General features: G+C 37.4%; 1 protein-coding gene across 14 annotated transcripts in view; it reads left to right on the forward strand.

Moving 5' to 3' along the window:
- The window catches only part of TAF4B (TATA-box binding protein associated factor 4b), a 196,484-nt gene that overhangs the window by 55,190 nt on the left and 126,673 nt on the right, over window positions 1-14,621 (forward strand). For all 14 annotated transcript variants that reach the window (XR_013525819.1, XR_008476036.2, XR_013525816.1 and 11 more), the window contains 2 exons: window positions 5,796-5,931; window positions 6,591-6,696. Coding sequence is in view for 8 of the 14 variants with exons in the window: in XM_008979636.5 (XP_008977884.1) it covers window positions 5,796-5,931; window positions 6,591-6,696 (242 nt within the window). In the remaining 6 variants the exon portion in view is untranslated. The remainder of the gene's footprint in view (window positions 1-5,795; window positions 5,932-6,590; window positions 6,697-14,621) is intronic.

The following is a 14,621-nucleotide window of genomic DNA, read 5'->3' on the forward strand; positions in this document are numbered from 1 at the left end:
ACCCGCCTCAGCCTCCCAAAGTGCTGGGATTACAGGCTTGAGCCACCGCGCCCGGCCTAAAGGATTGTTTTTAAAACATAATCACAACTTATCTGTCGTCACACATAGGAAATTAATATTGGTACAGTATTTCTGTAGTTGTCCCAATAATGTCCTTTTATTTTTATTTTTATTTTTGTACAGATAGGGTCTTGCTGTGTTTCCCAGGCTGGTCTCAAACTCTTGGCCTCAAGTGATCCTCTTGACTTGGGCCTCCTAAAGTGTTGACATTACACGCATGAGCCACTACACCTGACTACTTTGGGTTCATTTAATCTAGAATAGTTCTCTAGCTATTTGTGGTTGTTAATTATATTGTAATGTTTTAAGTGCCCAGAATATTTGCAGAATATTCCTTTGTTTTGTCTGATTGTCGTGTTTTTTGCTAACCTTGGTAAGTTGGGAGATTCTTGGGTAAAAAAAGGGCATTTTAGCTGTTTGTCGATTAGTGTTTAGAAGATTCTTCTTTTGGGATAAGTTTTACCAGAAAACTATGAAAGTATTGTTAACCCATGGGAGATACTACATGGTGCATTAATTAAAAATCATGTTGTTTTCTGTAAAGTTCTTCCCTATCTTTTATGATAACAGAGCTTGCTGTTCTTCTGGTGATTGTCCTTGTTCTCTTTTGTAATGCTTTGCATTAGAGGCTGTGTTTTAAGTCGCTGTTTTGATTCATTCTGCTGCTTATGTAGCCTTTCCAGTCTTGTTTATGTGATCAGGATAAGAGGTATCTGAATGATTGTCTTCTGAGGCAAGAGGGCAACTTTGGACATAGAATGAAAGGAGTTGATGAGTGACCAGAATTAGAGAGTATTTGAACTCTTGAGCAGATAAAGTGATGGTCATTTCCTGGGCACTAATCTTTTCTCCTCCCTTCCCACTCAGTGTCTCATTTTTAAATGGAGAAATGTAACTGCCTTGCAGGGTTTCTCTTGGGAATTTAATCTCAGAGATGAAAACAACATCTTTAGAAGTGGTGATTCTTCAACATTGTTCTGGGCAGCCAGGTTTAGGAACCTCTGGAATAGAGGAACTGTACCAAAGAAAGGCCTCTTTTTGGTAGCACTCAACAGAAGTGAAATGCTCTTTGTGTGTCATAGCTGATTCTTGAATCACCGCTAATCTTTATTGAGCATCTATGGCAGATAGGTCCCTGGGGTGAAATAATACTTTATAGCTACATAGTTTTAAAAGCATGTCATTATATGCTATGGATTTTAAAATAATTTTATGATAGGTAGGGAGAAAACTAAGAATTCAGAAATTCTGAGTTGACTTATCCCATAACAGTCAAGTGGCTGGGCGTGGTGGCTCATGCCTGTAATCCCAGAAGTTTGGGAGGCCAAGGTAGGCGGATCACCTGAGGTCAGGAGTTCGAAACCAGCTTGCCCAACATGGCAAAACCCCGTCTCTATTAAAAATAGAAAAAATTAGCCGGTCATGTTAGTGGGCACCTTTAATCCTAGCTACTTGTGAGGCTGAGGCAGGAGGATCGCTTGAACCTGGAAGGCAGAGGTTGCAGTGAGCTGAGATGGCACCACAAAAGCGAAGCTTCCTCTCAAAAACAAAACAAAACAAAAAAACAACAATAGGAATGGATCTTGTGGGTCTCAGACTAGAACCCAGATGACTTTTCCATTAAGGGTTTGGTGCTCTTAGAAAGAATTTGTAGGTTTCTGGAATGTCCTGAAGCAGAAATCTGTCTCTCATATAATATCTTGACGCATTTTTGTTTTGTAGGTTTGACTTGTTATACATTATAAGTCATTTCACTAAAGAAATAATGTAACAAAATCTGATGGTAAATTTTAGTGTTTTTTACTATTTCATGAAATAATTTAATTTTCCCTGTGAATTCTGCTTTCGTAGTTTCTCCTTTGATTCAAGTTTAGCCAGTAAATTTGATGTCAGTATTTACACGTACCTGTTTAAAACGGCAAGAGCCAGAATGGCCAGACACTGAAGAGGCATTGTAATTTATTTCACAACAGATTTACCTGGAGCAAAACAACATAAACCATTCTGTATGATAATGCCATAGAGAGGATTGAACTAGGGCATTCTTTCAAATAAACTAAGTTAGAAAATTAATATTACTCGAGTTTGACAGTAATTAAAGAATACCATCCGTGAATCCATTATAAACCAAAGTCCAATTTAATCTCAGGTCCAAGTGAGGAGGAAAACAAGGTGCTAGAAAATAACCTATTCCATGCCACCTATAAGAAATACGGCAAATATGGCAAATAATAATTAAAAATATAAAAATCACTGCACTGGATCAAATCTGTGGTTCGTGTAACTCCATATGGTCTAAAGAATACACATTTATTTCCTTTAACAATCATAGATTTTAAAATTCCTTCTTAATGTTTATTTCTCATTTGTATTCTTTTTTTTTTTTGAGACAGCGTCTCACTTCTGTCACCCAGGTGGTTAGAGTGCAGTGGCATGGTCATGGCTCACTGTAGTCTTGACTTTCTGGGCTCAGAGGATCCTCCCACCTCAGCCACCTGACTAGCTGCGACTGCAGGAGCAGGCCATCATACCTGGCGAGTTTTTTTGTATTTTTAGTCGAGACAGGGTTTCGTCATGTTGCCCAGGCCAGTCTTGAATTCCTGAGCTTGAGTGATCCACTTAATACTGTGGTTTTATGTGGTACTTTAATAAATTCTCTTACATTATTACTCATTCTGTTTTTCTCAGCGGATGTGCAGGAATATGCCTCCTATATTTTTGTTAGACTAGACACATGTATTGTTCCAGGTGTTAGAGTCATTAAGACAAGAAGTGATGGGGATCAAAGGTTAAGGCTCAACTCAAAAATTTGTGTTACATTTTTGTGCACTCATCAAAAATGGTATGAAGACCAATGGTATCAACCTACGTAACAGAGAGGCTTTCTAAAAGATTAAGATATTTAATTGGGAATAGAGCATTGCAATGGGAGTACAGGTACCATAGTGAATTATGTATATTCAGGGAGGTAAAGGAAGACAAAGATTTTTAAAAATTTTTCATTGTTAAAGGCTCAGGGGCTTATTTTGTTGCCTAACTTGGAGTGCGGTGGTGCCATCATGGCTCACTGCAGCCTCGATCTCCTGGGCTCTAGCAATCCTCCTGCCTAGCTCCTGAGTAGCTAGGACTACAAATGCATGCCATCATGCCTGGCTAATTAAAAAACTTTTTTTTTTTTTGTTAGAGATAGGGTCTTGCTGTATTGCCCAGTCTAGTTTCAAAATCCTGGCCTCAAGCATTCTTCCTGAGTAAGGGAGGATAAAAGGAAAAATGAGATTTACATAGTTGTTTCTCAAATGATTATTCTTGACTAACAAAGCTCAGTAACAAGGGCGACACTAGTCCATGTTTAAATAGGCAGTTGCTGAGCAAATGATGTCCTTGCAGAAGTATTTTTTGTGTACTGTTGCTGTGGCCTTTGTGCAAGGTGTGGTTTTGGCGGTCTGTTGGGATAGTTTTTGTTATTAGGTATACAAGCATGAGAACTCTCTCTTCTTAGCCTTCCCTAGCTCTATTTGTCAGAGTTTTTGTTTTTTTTCAAACACAAGTGACTTCATTTTGATTCTGACAACTTTCACACTGGTAAACAATTTTTGAATATTACTGTCTTTCATAATTAAAATACTGAAAAGAATACCAAAAAGGAGCATCAAAGGAGCATTAAAGAGGACAGTGCAGATAATAAGGAAATAAGCTGGAATTGCTGGGCATGTTTCTCTTGAGTTTTAGTCTGAATGCATAAAATGGGACCTGTAGATTGCTTTGTATAGTTTAAACCTGATCCCTAGAACTACAGTACATGAATATGATCTCAGCTTCATTGAAATGTATTTTAAAAAGAGTTCTTGGCTGTTCTCAAAAAATAAAGGTAATTGAATTATTCTAACTAATATTTCTTCTTTAGGGGCATTAGTTGCTATAGGATTACTTACCAGGACATGTTGTGTTTCTTGTTACTTTTTGTAAGTAATACACATCAGACTTTTAAATTTTATTTACAAAAACTTAGAAAATTGAATAAATTGAACTCCAAAAATTCTGTTTAGAAGTCTGTCTCTTGGCAAGACCGTGGCAATTTGTATTTGCCATACATGAGTTTAAGTTATAAGTTCACTGTCAATACCTAGCTGAAAAACATGATGACTATTTTTCTACCTGTTTTGTTTTGTCTTGTTTTTCTGAGACAGGGTTTCACTCTGTCACCGAGGCTGGAGTGCAGTGGTGCAATCTTGGCTCACTGCAGCCTCTGCCTCTTGGGTTCAAGTGATGGTTTAAGAAAATACTTTAGGCTGGGGGTGGTGGCTCATGCCTGTAATCCCAGCACTTTGGGAGGCCAAGGTGGGTGGATCACTTGAGGTCAGGATGGCTAATGTGGTGAAACCTCATCGCTTCTAAAAATACAAAAATTAGCTGGGTGTGGTGGCGTGTGCCTGTAATCCCAGCTACTCGGGAAGCTGAGGCAGGAGAATCAGCAGTGAGCTGAGATGGCGCCACTGCACTCCAGCCTGGGTGACAGTAACACTCTGTCTTAAAAAAAAAAAAAGAAAAGAAAAGAAAAGAGAATCTTTTGTTAAAATGGCACATAGGCTGGGCGCGGTGGCTCAAGCCTGTAATCCCAGCACTTTGGGAGGCTGGGGCGGGTGGATCACAAGGTCAAGAACCATCCTGTTCAATATGGTGAAACCCCGTCTCTACTAAAAATACAAAAAATTAGCCGGGCATGGTGGCGGGTGCCTGTAATCCCAGGTACTCAGAAGGCTGAGGCAGGAGAATTGCCTGAACCCAGGAGGCGGAGGTTGCGGTGAGCCGAGATTGCACCATTGCACTCCAGCCTGGGTAACAAGAGCAAAACTCCGTCTCAAAAAAAAAAAAAAGAAAAAAAATGGCACATAAAAAACTCTTATCTTGGCTGGGTGCGGTGGCTCACACCTATAATCCCAGCACTTTGGGAGGCTGAGGCGGGTGGATCACGAGGTCAAGAGATCGAGACCATCCTGGTCAACAAGGTGAAACCCCATCTCTACTAAAAATACAAAAATTAGCTGTGCACAATGGTGCATGCCTGTAGTCCCAGCTACTCGGGAGGCTGAGGCAGGAGAATTGCCTGAACCCAGAAGGCAGAGGTTGTGGTGAGCCAAGATCGTGCCATTGCACTCCAGTCTGGGTAACAACAGCGAAACTCCATCTCAAAACAAAACAAAACAAAACAAAACAAAACAAAACAAAACAAAACAAAACAAAACAAAACTCTTATCTTTTAGAGATATATTTTGAAATATTTATGGATAAAATGATATATCTGAGATTTGCCTTAAAATAATTGAGGGTGGCAGGGAAGTGGGCAGGGGTGTAGATGAAACTAGATTGATAAAGCATTATTCATTGTTGAAGCTGGGTGATGACATAGGTGTTCTTTTTTTATCCTGTCTGTTTTTGAATATGCTTTAAATTTTCTACTATAAGTTAACAATTGGAAATAGGATTTACAGGGAGATTTAAATTGAGCATTGTGAAATAAAATTTGAATTCCACTCTAAAAATAATGTGTGAGATAGTAATGTTTTTACTTTTGAAGAAGATAATTTTGCTTCATACAAATTTAAAGTAGGAATTCTTGCTGTACTAAGATAAAGGTATATTTATGGCTTGGTGAACACAATTTGTTAAAACTGAAAGCTTGTTCTTTTCTAAAGCCTTAAGTTGAATGACTATATTGATAGTTTTCATTGTTTCAGGTGGTTCAGCAGCCTTCAGGAGGCAATGAAAAACAAGTGACCACACTTTCACATTCCTCTGCATTGACCATTCAGAAATCTGGACAGAATGCTATGCCAGTGAACACCGTGATACCTACCAGTCAGTTTCCTCCAGGTAGATGCTGGTCCATCTCAGTCCCATCACATTGGGTTAGAACATGGAGGGGTTTTGTATAACTTTTTTGTTGCTGTGTTAATTGAAGAGAGGTTTGGTCTTTTAAAGTTGGCACCTATGAGAGAAAACAGAAAGATAATGATTAGATTTCTCCCCTGCGCCATCCCCTGCTGTTGGAGTCTTGCTTTGTTGCTCAGGCTGGAGTGCAGTGGCACAGTTTCAGCTCACTGCAAGCTCTGTCTTACAGGTTTAAGCGATTCTTGTGTCAAGAGTCAAGAGGGTGACTCTTGAGAACACCCAGCTCATTTTTGTATTTTTAGTAGAGACTGGGTTTCACCATATTGGCCAGCTGGTCTCAAACTCCTGACCTCATATGAGTAATATGTTATTAACATGTTTCAGGTACCTTTTACTCATGATACTTTATAATACTGCTAATTGTATAGACTATCTAAAAAGAAGTGGAAAGATTATTTTATAATATTATTTCTTATGTAGGGAATACATTCATTGTCATGTTTGAATTTAAGCTTAGTTCTAGGGCAGCTTGAAATTTTCTTTGATTATTCTATGTATACTAAAAACTGTTGTCCTGGATTTTTCCTAATGTGGTGTGATTGCTTTTTTTGCATTCTACTTTTTCTTGTTTGTTTTTATAGCTTCCATTCTAAAGCAAATTACTCTGCCTGGAAATAAAATTCTGTCGCTTCAAGCATCTCCTACTCAGAAAAATAAAATAAAAGAGAATGGAACAACATGCTTCAGGTAAGATAATAACAGTTAAATTTGGTTTAAGGAAGTAATTTTTTTAAAAAAGGAGAGATGACAGAATGATACCTTAATAAAATAGATATACTTTATTGAGTATAATTTATTAATAAAGTACACAACTATTAAATGTATAGCTCAGTGAATTTTGTCAAATAGATACACCTGTGTAATCATCATGCCAATCAAGATACTGAATATATCCATCACTTTTATGCACCCTTGAAATCAATTACCCTTATCCCCTGCCTCTGGCAGCTACTGTTCTTATGTCCATCACTGTAGATCATTTTTGTCTATTCTTGAACATAAATGGAGTCTTACATTATTATGTACCCTTCTGCACCTGACTTTTTTACTCAGCATATTTTTAAGATCATCTATGTCATTTTGAATATTAGACAATGGTTCCTTTGCATTGCTGAGAAGCATTTTATTTTATGAAATTAAGTTAGTTGATCTTTTTTGTTAGTGATGGACATTTGGGTGGTTTCCAGTTTTTCTGATGATTATATAATAAAGCTTGACATACAGAATTTTGTGTGAATAGATTTTTGCTATCTAGAAATATGATTGATGAGTCATTAGGTAAGTATTTAGCTATGTAGGAAACTACCAAACTGTTTATCAAAATGACTATCATTTTTCATTTCTGCCATTGATTATGAGAATTCCAGTTCCTCTCCAACTTTGTGAGCACTTGGTAATTCTGTTATTTAGATTTTTTTAAACCATTTTAATAGGTGTGTAAGTGGTTATTATTGTGATTTTAATTTGCATTTTTCTAATGGCTAAAGATGTTGATCATCTGTTTTTGTGCTTGTAATCTGTATATCTATATATCTATGTTGAAGTGTGTGTTCAATTTTTTGCCCATTTTTGTTTCTTGTATTGTTTTCTTATGATCTAGAGTTTTTAAGAGTTTGTATATATATTAACAAATGTTATACTGTTATATTGTTATACAAATATAATGTTATATTTGCTTATATATATTATAAAAATTTATTAAATATATTTATGTATGATGTATATTTGTATGTGATATATACATATATACAAATATAAATATATAACATTTGTATATATATTTGTCTTATATATTTATGAATATATATTAAAATATGTTTGTATATATACACAAATATAACATTTGTATATATAGAAATTATGCAGTTGGGGGAAAGTAGAGAAAATAGAATGTGTTACACAGTAAGTTTTATATAGGCAATAGATGGTAATTAAAGGATGACAAAAAAAAAAAAAAGGACAAGCCTGAAACTGGAGATCTTCTGGAATAAAGCATAGGAGAAAATCTTTGTAACCTTGGGATACACAGGTTTCTTAGATAAAACACATGAGAAGAACAATCTACAAGAGGAAAAATTAGTGAACTGGAATTCAGAAAATTAAATAACTTTTGCTCTGTGAAAGACACTATCTAGGGAATGAAGAAACATGCCTCAAGGAAAATACTTCCAAATTGTTTATCTATGTGGCAAATATGTGGATCTTAAATATATATAATACATATTATATATATATGTATATATTAAATATATATAATTTAATTGTATAACATATATTTCAAATATAACAGTTGTATAAAATTTGTACCTTTATCTTCCTTCCTCATCCCTATGTACATTGTATTCGTAGGTCTACTTTTAAATGCATATATTAAAATGTTCACCTTTGGTCTTTTTTTCTGAAGTGTTCAGTCATCTCTTGGTTGGATGAAATTCATCTGCTGGCAGATTCTTCAGGAAAGACTCATAGGTGTAGAATTCCCTAAGTCAGGGGTCTCCAATCTTTTTGGCACCAGGGACTGATTTCATGGAAGACCATTTTTCCACACATCAAAATTGAGGGGTAGGGATGGTTTCAGGATGAAACTGTTCCATTTCAGATCATCAGGCATTAGATTCTCATAAGGAGCACACAACCTAGATCTCTTGTATGTGCAGTTCACAATAGGGTTTGTGCTCCTGTGAGGATCTAATGCCACCGCTGATCTAACAGGAGGTGGATGGAGCTCAGGCAGTAATACTTGCTTGCCTCCTACCTCTTCCTGTGCAGTTCAGTTTCTAACAGGCCATAGACCACTGCCAGTCCATGGCCTGTGGTTGGGGGACCCGTGTCCTAAGCTGTTGTATGTTCAAACTGTTTTTCAATGTCTTCGATATCTGAAGGACAGCTTGGCTGGCTATGAAATCAACACTTCTTATATTACATTTTAAAAAAATGTTGCCCCATCATTGTCTTGTTGTTTTTATTTGATTTTTTTGTCTGAAGGACTTCAGGATTTTTTCATTTTTGAAATCTCATTTTGCACTAAGGATATGCTGTGAAGGTGGTTGGTTTGACTTGACGTGATTTTCCTCAATTCCCATTTGGCCCTTTCAGTATGTATATTCTAGTCTTTGTAATTTTTGGAAAGTGTTCTTGGATCATAGTTTTAAATATTCGTTCTTGTTCACGGTTTTGTCTGTGTGGTTTTTTTTTCAGGGACTGTAATAGTATGGATTTTAGTCCTTTTGCCTCTCTTTCATTCCTATTAGTTTATCTCTGACCCTTTTTTTACCCTTTATTTATGCCAATTTTTCCCTAGTTTTTCCACCTTTCTTCAATGTCTCTTTTATTAGTTTTGTCTATATCTATTTGCCCTAGGATACCTGTTTGATTATTTTTTGTCTTGCAGCACTCTAAATTTTCCCCTTTTGCATTTTCTCTGCTTCCAAATGGTGCTGCTGCTTCTCCTTTTTCCCTATTATTCCTTCTAGGACTCTACACATTTTAGTCTGCCAATTTAAATTGAATGTAGTCCATGCTTTGATTTATGGGAACAAAAAAAATACTTTTTAGTATTTTCTTACTTGGGATGTATTTAGTCTTAAGCCCACCACTGGCTCTTCCCTGTCTTTCTTTTCTGCAGTCGGTTTTCTGTCTGTTTTTGCCTGCAGCAAGCCTTGAGGCAAGGGATGGGTTGGGGAGGGGGAAGTAGGGTTGAGAAGATGAAAAGTTTGCATGGGATTTGTTGTTTTTTCTTTATAGATAGTTCGGGTATTTTGGAAGACAGTAATCTAGGCAGTCATCATCATCTTCAGTTTAATGAGTCTTGACAAAAAGTTAAACCATGTACCAAGTATCACTATCAGAATACTTGGAATATTTTCAATACCCTGAAAGGTTCATTAGTGTTCTTTACCAGCCAGTCCCCACATTACATCTCAGGTTCTGGACAACCACTGGTCTGCTTCCTATCACGTAGTTTGGATTTGGATTTGTCTTTCCTAGAATTTTTTGTAAGTGGCATCTGTCAGAATCAAATTTAAAATATAGTGGTAGGCAGCGTACAGTGGCTCATGCCTGTAGTCACGGCACTTTGGGAGGCCGAGGCAGGTGGATCACTTAAAGTCAGGAGTTCGAGACCAGCCTGGCTAACATGGTGAAACCCTGTCTCTACTAAAAATAAAAAAATTAGCACAGCATGGTGTGGCACACATCTTTAGTCTCAGCTACTTGGGATGCTGGGCAGGAGAATCAGTTGAACCCTGGGAGCTTGCAGTGAAATTGCATGCCTGCACTCCAGCCTGGGTGACAGAGCGAGACTCTGTCTCATTAAAAAAAAATGTAGAAGTGAATCTCTAAATTTAGCATTTTATTTGGGAAGAAAGAATTGCAGTTCAAAGCATACACACAGACCAAGTCGTCTCTGGTGTGTCCAGAGAACAAAGAGAAGGCTGGAGGTTGAAAAAGAGAAATTAGATGAATTGCTCTTTGAGAAAATTCATTGACACTTTTGCGGTTCTGCGGAGCTGGTCAGCTCTGACTTCTGTGTAAAGGTGGTGGGCAAAGTAGTTCTAGAGTTGGCAGCAAGTTATCTCAGCAGTTGTAGATTAAACTGGTCTCGGGTTACAACAGGCAGTTTCAGCAGCTGGACTCACAGAGAATTACATTCTAGAGCAATATTTTGTGCCCTAAGTGCTTTTACGACCCCTTGGCTTCTCTGCTCTGTTTTAGTTGGGTATGACATGAGTGACCCAATTCATATAATCAGTTTTCATATATCATACAGTTTGTATTCTTGTGTCTGGCTTCTTTTGCTAGCATAATATGTTTGATATACAGCATGTTGTATGTATCAATAGTTTCATTTTTTTATTGCTGAATAATATTTTATACAGGTATATTGCTTTTGTTTGCACTGAATTATTATGTTATCTGTTGATGGATGTTTGGGTTGTTTACAATTTTTGGCAATGATAAATCTTGCTGGGAAGACTTGTATCTTCATCTTTGTATGGACATAGATTTTCTTTTCTGTATATACATAGGAACAGAATTGCTGAGTCATATGGTAAGTATAAAAGCATATGTTTAACTCTTTAAGAAGCCCCCACACAATTTTCCTAAATTATACCATTTTTCTTTTTTTTTTTAATTGTACTTTAGGTTCTAGGGTACATGTGCAGATCATGCAGGATTGTTGCATAGGTACATACATGGCAATGTGGTTTGCTGCCTCCATCCCACCATCACCTATATCTGGCATTTCTCCCCATGTTAGCCCTCCCTGACTTCCCCACCCTCCTTCACTGTCCCTCCCTTGACCCCGCCGACAGACCCCAGTGTGTAATGCTCCCCTCCCTGTGTCCCTGTGTTCTCATTGTTCAATACCCGCCTATGAGTGAGAACATGCAGTGTTTGATTTTCTGTTCTTGTGTCAGTTTGCTGGTTTCCAGATTCATTCATGTCCCTAAAAAGGCCGTGAACTCATGATTCTTTATGGCTGCATAGTATTCCATAGTGTATATGTGCCACATTTTCCTTGTCCAGTCTGTCATCGATGGGCATTTGGGTTGGTCTAGGTCTTTGCTGTTGTAAACAGTGCAGCTGTAAACATACGTGTGCATGTGTCTTTATAATAGAATGATTTATAATCCTTTGGGTATATACCCATTAATGGGATTGCTGGGTCAAATGGAATTTCTGTTTCTAGGTCCTTGAGGAATCACCACACTGTTTCCACAATGGTTGAACTAGTGTACACTGCCACCAACAGTGTAAAAGTGGTCCTATTTCTCCACATCCTCTCCAGCATCTGTTGTCTCCAGATATTTTTAATGATCACCATTCTAACTGGCATGAAGTGGTATCTCAATGTGGTTTTGATTTGCATTTCTCTAATAATCAGGGATGATGAGCATTTTTTCATGTTTGTTTTTTCATGTATGTCTTCTTTTGAAAAGTGTCCTTTCATATCCTTCGCCCACTTTTGGATGAGTTTGTTTGTTTTTTCCTTGTAAATCTGTTTTAGTTTTTCGTAGATTCTGGATATCAGCCCTTTGTCAGATGGGTAGATTGCAAAAATTTTTTCCCATTCTGTTGGTTGGCGCTTCACTCTAATGATTGTTTCTTTTGCTGTGCAGAAGCTCTGGAGTTTAATTAGGTCCCATTTGTCTACTTTGGCTTTTGTTGCCAATGCTTTTGTTGTTTTAATCATGGAGTCCTTGCCTATGCCTATGTCCTGAATGGTTTTGCCTAGGTTTTCTTCTAGGGTTTTTATGGTGTTATGTCTTATGTTTAAGTCTTTAATCAATCTGGAGTTAATTTTAGTATTAGGTGTCAGGAAGGGGTCCAGTTTCTGTTTTCTGCATGCTGCTAACCAGTTTTCCCAACACCATTTATTAAACAGGGAATCCTTTTCCCATTCCTTGTTTTTGTCAGGTTTGTCAAAGATCAGATGATTGTACATGTGTGGTGTGGCCTCCAAGGCCTCTGTTCTGATCTATAGGTCTATATCTCTGTTTTGGTACCAGTACCATGCTGTTTTGATTACTGTAGCCTTGGAGGATAGTTTGAAGTAGAGTAGTGTGATGCCTACAGCTTGTTCTTTTTGCTTAGGATTATCTTGGCTATGCGGGCTCTCTTTTGGTTCCATATGAAGTTTAAGGTGCTTTTTTCCAGTTCTCTGAAGAAGGTAATTGGTAACTTGATGGGGATAGTGTTGAATCTATACATTACTTTGGGCAGTATGGCCATTTTCACAATATTGATTCTTCCTAACCATGAGCATGGAATGTTTCTCCGTTGGTGTCCTCTCTTATTTTCTTGAGCAGTGGTTTGTAGTTCTCCTTGAACAGGTCCTTTACATCCTTTGTTAGTTGTATTCCTAGGTATTTTATTCTCTTTGTAGCAATTGTGAATGGGAGTTTGCTCATGATTTGGCTCTCTGTTAGTCTGTTATTGGTGTATAGGAATGACTGTCATTTCTGCACATTGACTTTGTATCCTGAGACTTTGCTGAAGTTGCTTATCAGTTTCAGGAGATTTTGGGCTGAGATAATAGGGTCTTCTAAATATTGAATCAAGTTGTCTGCACATAGAGACAATTTGACTTCCTCCTTTCCTAATTGAATACCCCCCTTTTTTTTTTCTTGCCTGATTGTTCTGGCTAGAACTTCCAATACTATATTGAATATGCGTGGTAAGAGAGGGCACCCTTGTCTAGTGCCAGATTTCAAAGGGAATGCTTCCAGCTTTTGCCCATTCAGTATGATACTGGCTCTGAGTTTGTCATAAACAGCTTTTATTATTTTGAGATTCGTTCCATCAATACCTAGTTTATTGAGAGTTTCTAGCATAAAGGTCTGTTGAATTTTGTTGTATAGATGCTTCTGGGCATCTATTGAGATAATCATGTGATTTTTGTCTTTGGTTCTGTTTATGTGGTGGATTACATTTATAGAATTGCGTATGTTGAACCCGCCTTGCATCCCTGGAATGAAGCCTACTTGTTAGTGATGGATAAGCTTTTTGAAGTCCTGTCGCATTCAGTTTGCCAGTATTTTATTGAAGATTTTTGCATCTATGTTCATCATGGATATTGGCCTGAAGTTTTCTTTTTTTGTTGAGTCTCTGCTGGCTTTTGGTATCAGGATGATGTTGGTCTTATAAAGTGATTCGGAAAGGATTCCCTCTTTTTGTATTGACTGGAATAGTTTCAGAAGGAATGGTCCCAGCTCCTCTTTGTACGTCTGGTAGAATTCGGCTATGAACCCATCTGGACCTGGGCTTTTTTGGGGTGGTAGGCTCTTAATTGCTGCCTCAACTTCAGCTCTTGTTATTGGTCTGTTCAAGGTTTCGACATCTTCCTGGTTTAGGCTTGGGAGTGTGTAAGTGTCCAGGAATTTATCAATTTCTTCCATGTTTAGTGGTTTATGTGCGTAGAGTTGTTTGTCGTAATCTCTGATGGTAGTTTGTATTTCTGTGGAATCAGTGGTGATATCTCCTTTTTTGTTGTTTATTGCATCTATTTGATTCTTTTCTCTTTTCTTTTTTTATTAATCTGGCTTAAGGTCTATCTATTTTTGTTGATCTTTTCAAAAAACCAGCTCCTGGATTTATTGGGTTTTTTTTGAAGAGTTTTTTGTATCTCTATCTCCTTCAGTTCTGCTCTGATCTTAGTTATTTCTTGTCTTCTGCTAGCTTTTGAGTTTTTTTTATCTTTCTCCTCTAGCTCTTTCAATTTCGACAATTGGATGTCAATTTTAGATCTTTCCTCACTTCTCTGGTGGGCATTTATTGCTATAAATTTCCCTCTAGACACTGCTTTAAATGTGTTCCAGAGATTCTGGTATGTAGTGTCTTCATTCTCGTTGGTTTCAAAGAACATCTTTATTTCTGCCTTCATTTCATTGTTTATCCAGTAGCCACTGAGGAGCAGGTTTTTCAGTTTCCATGAAGTTGTGCAGTTCTGAGTTAGTTTCTTAATTCTGAGTTCTAATTTGATTACCCTGTGGTCTGAGAGACTTTTATGATTTTCATTCCTTTGCATTTGCTGAGGAGTGATTTAGTTCTAATTATGTGGTCAATTTTAGAGTAGGTGCAAGGTGATGCTGAAAAGAGTGTATATTCTG

This window comes from Callithrix jacchus, chromosome 13, assembly GCF_049354715.1.
Source record: "Callithrix jacchus isolate 240 chromosome 13, calJac240_pri, whole genome shotgun sequence".
Taxonomy (NCBI): domain Eukaryota; kingdom Metazoa; phylum Chordata; class Mammalia; order Primates; family Cebidae; genus Callithrix; species Callithrix jacchus.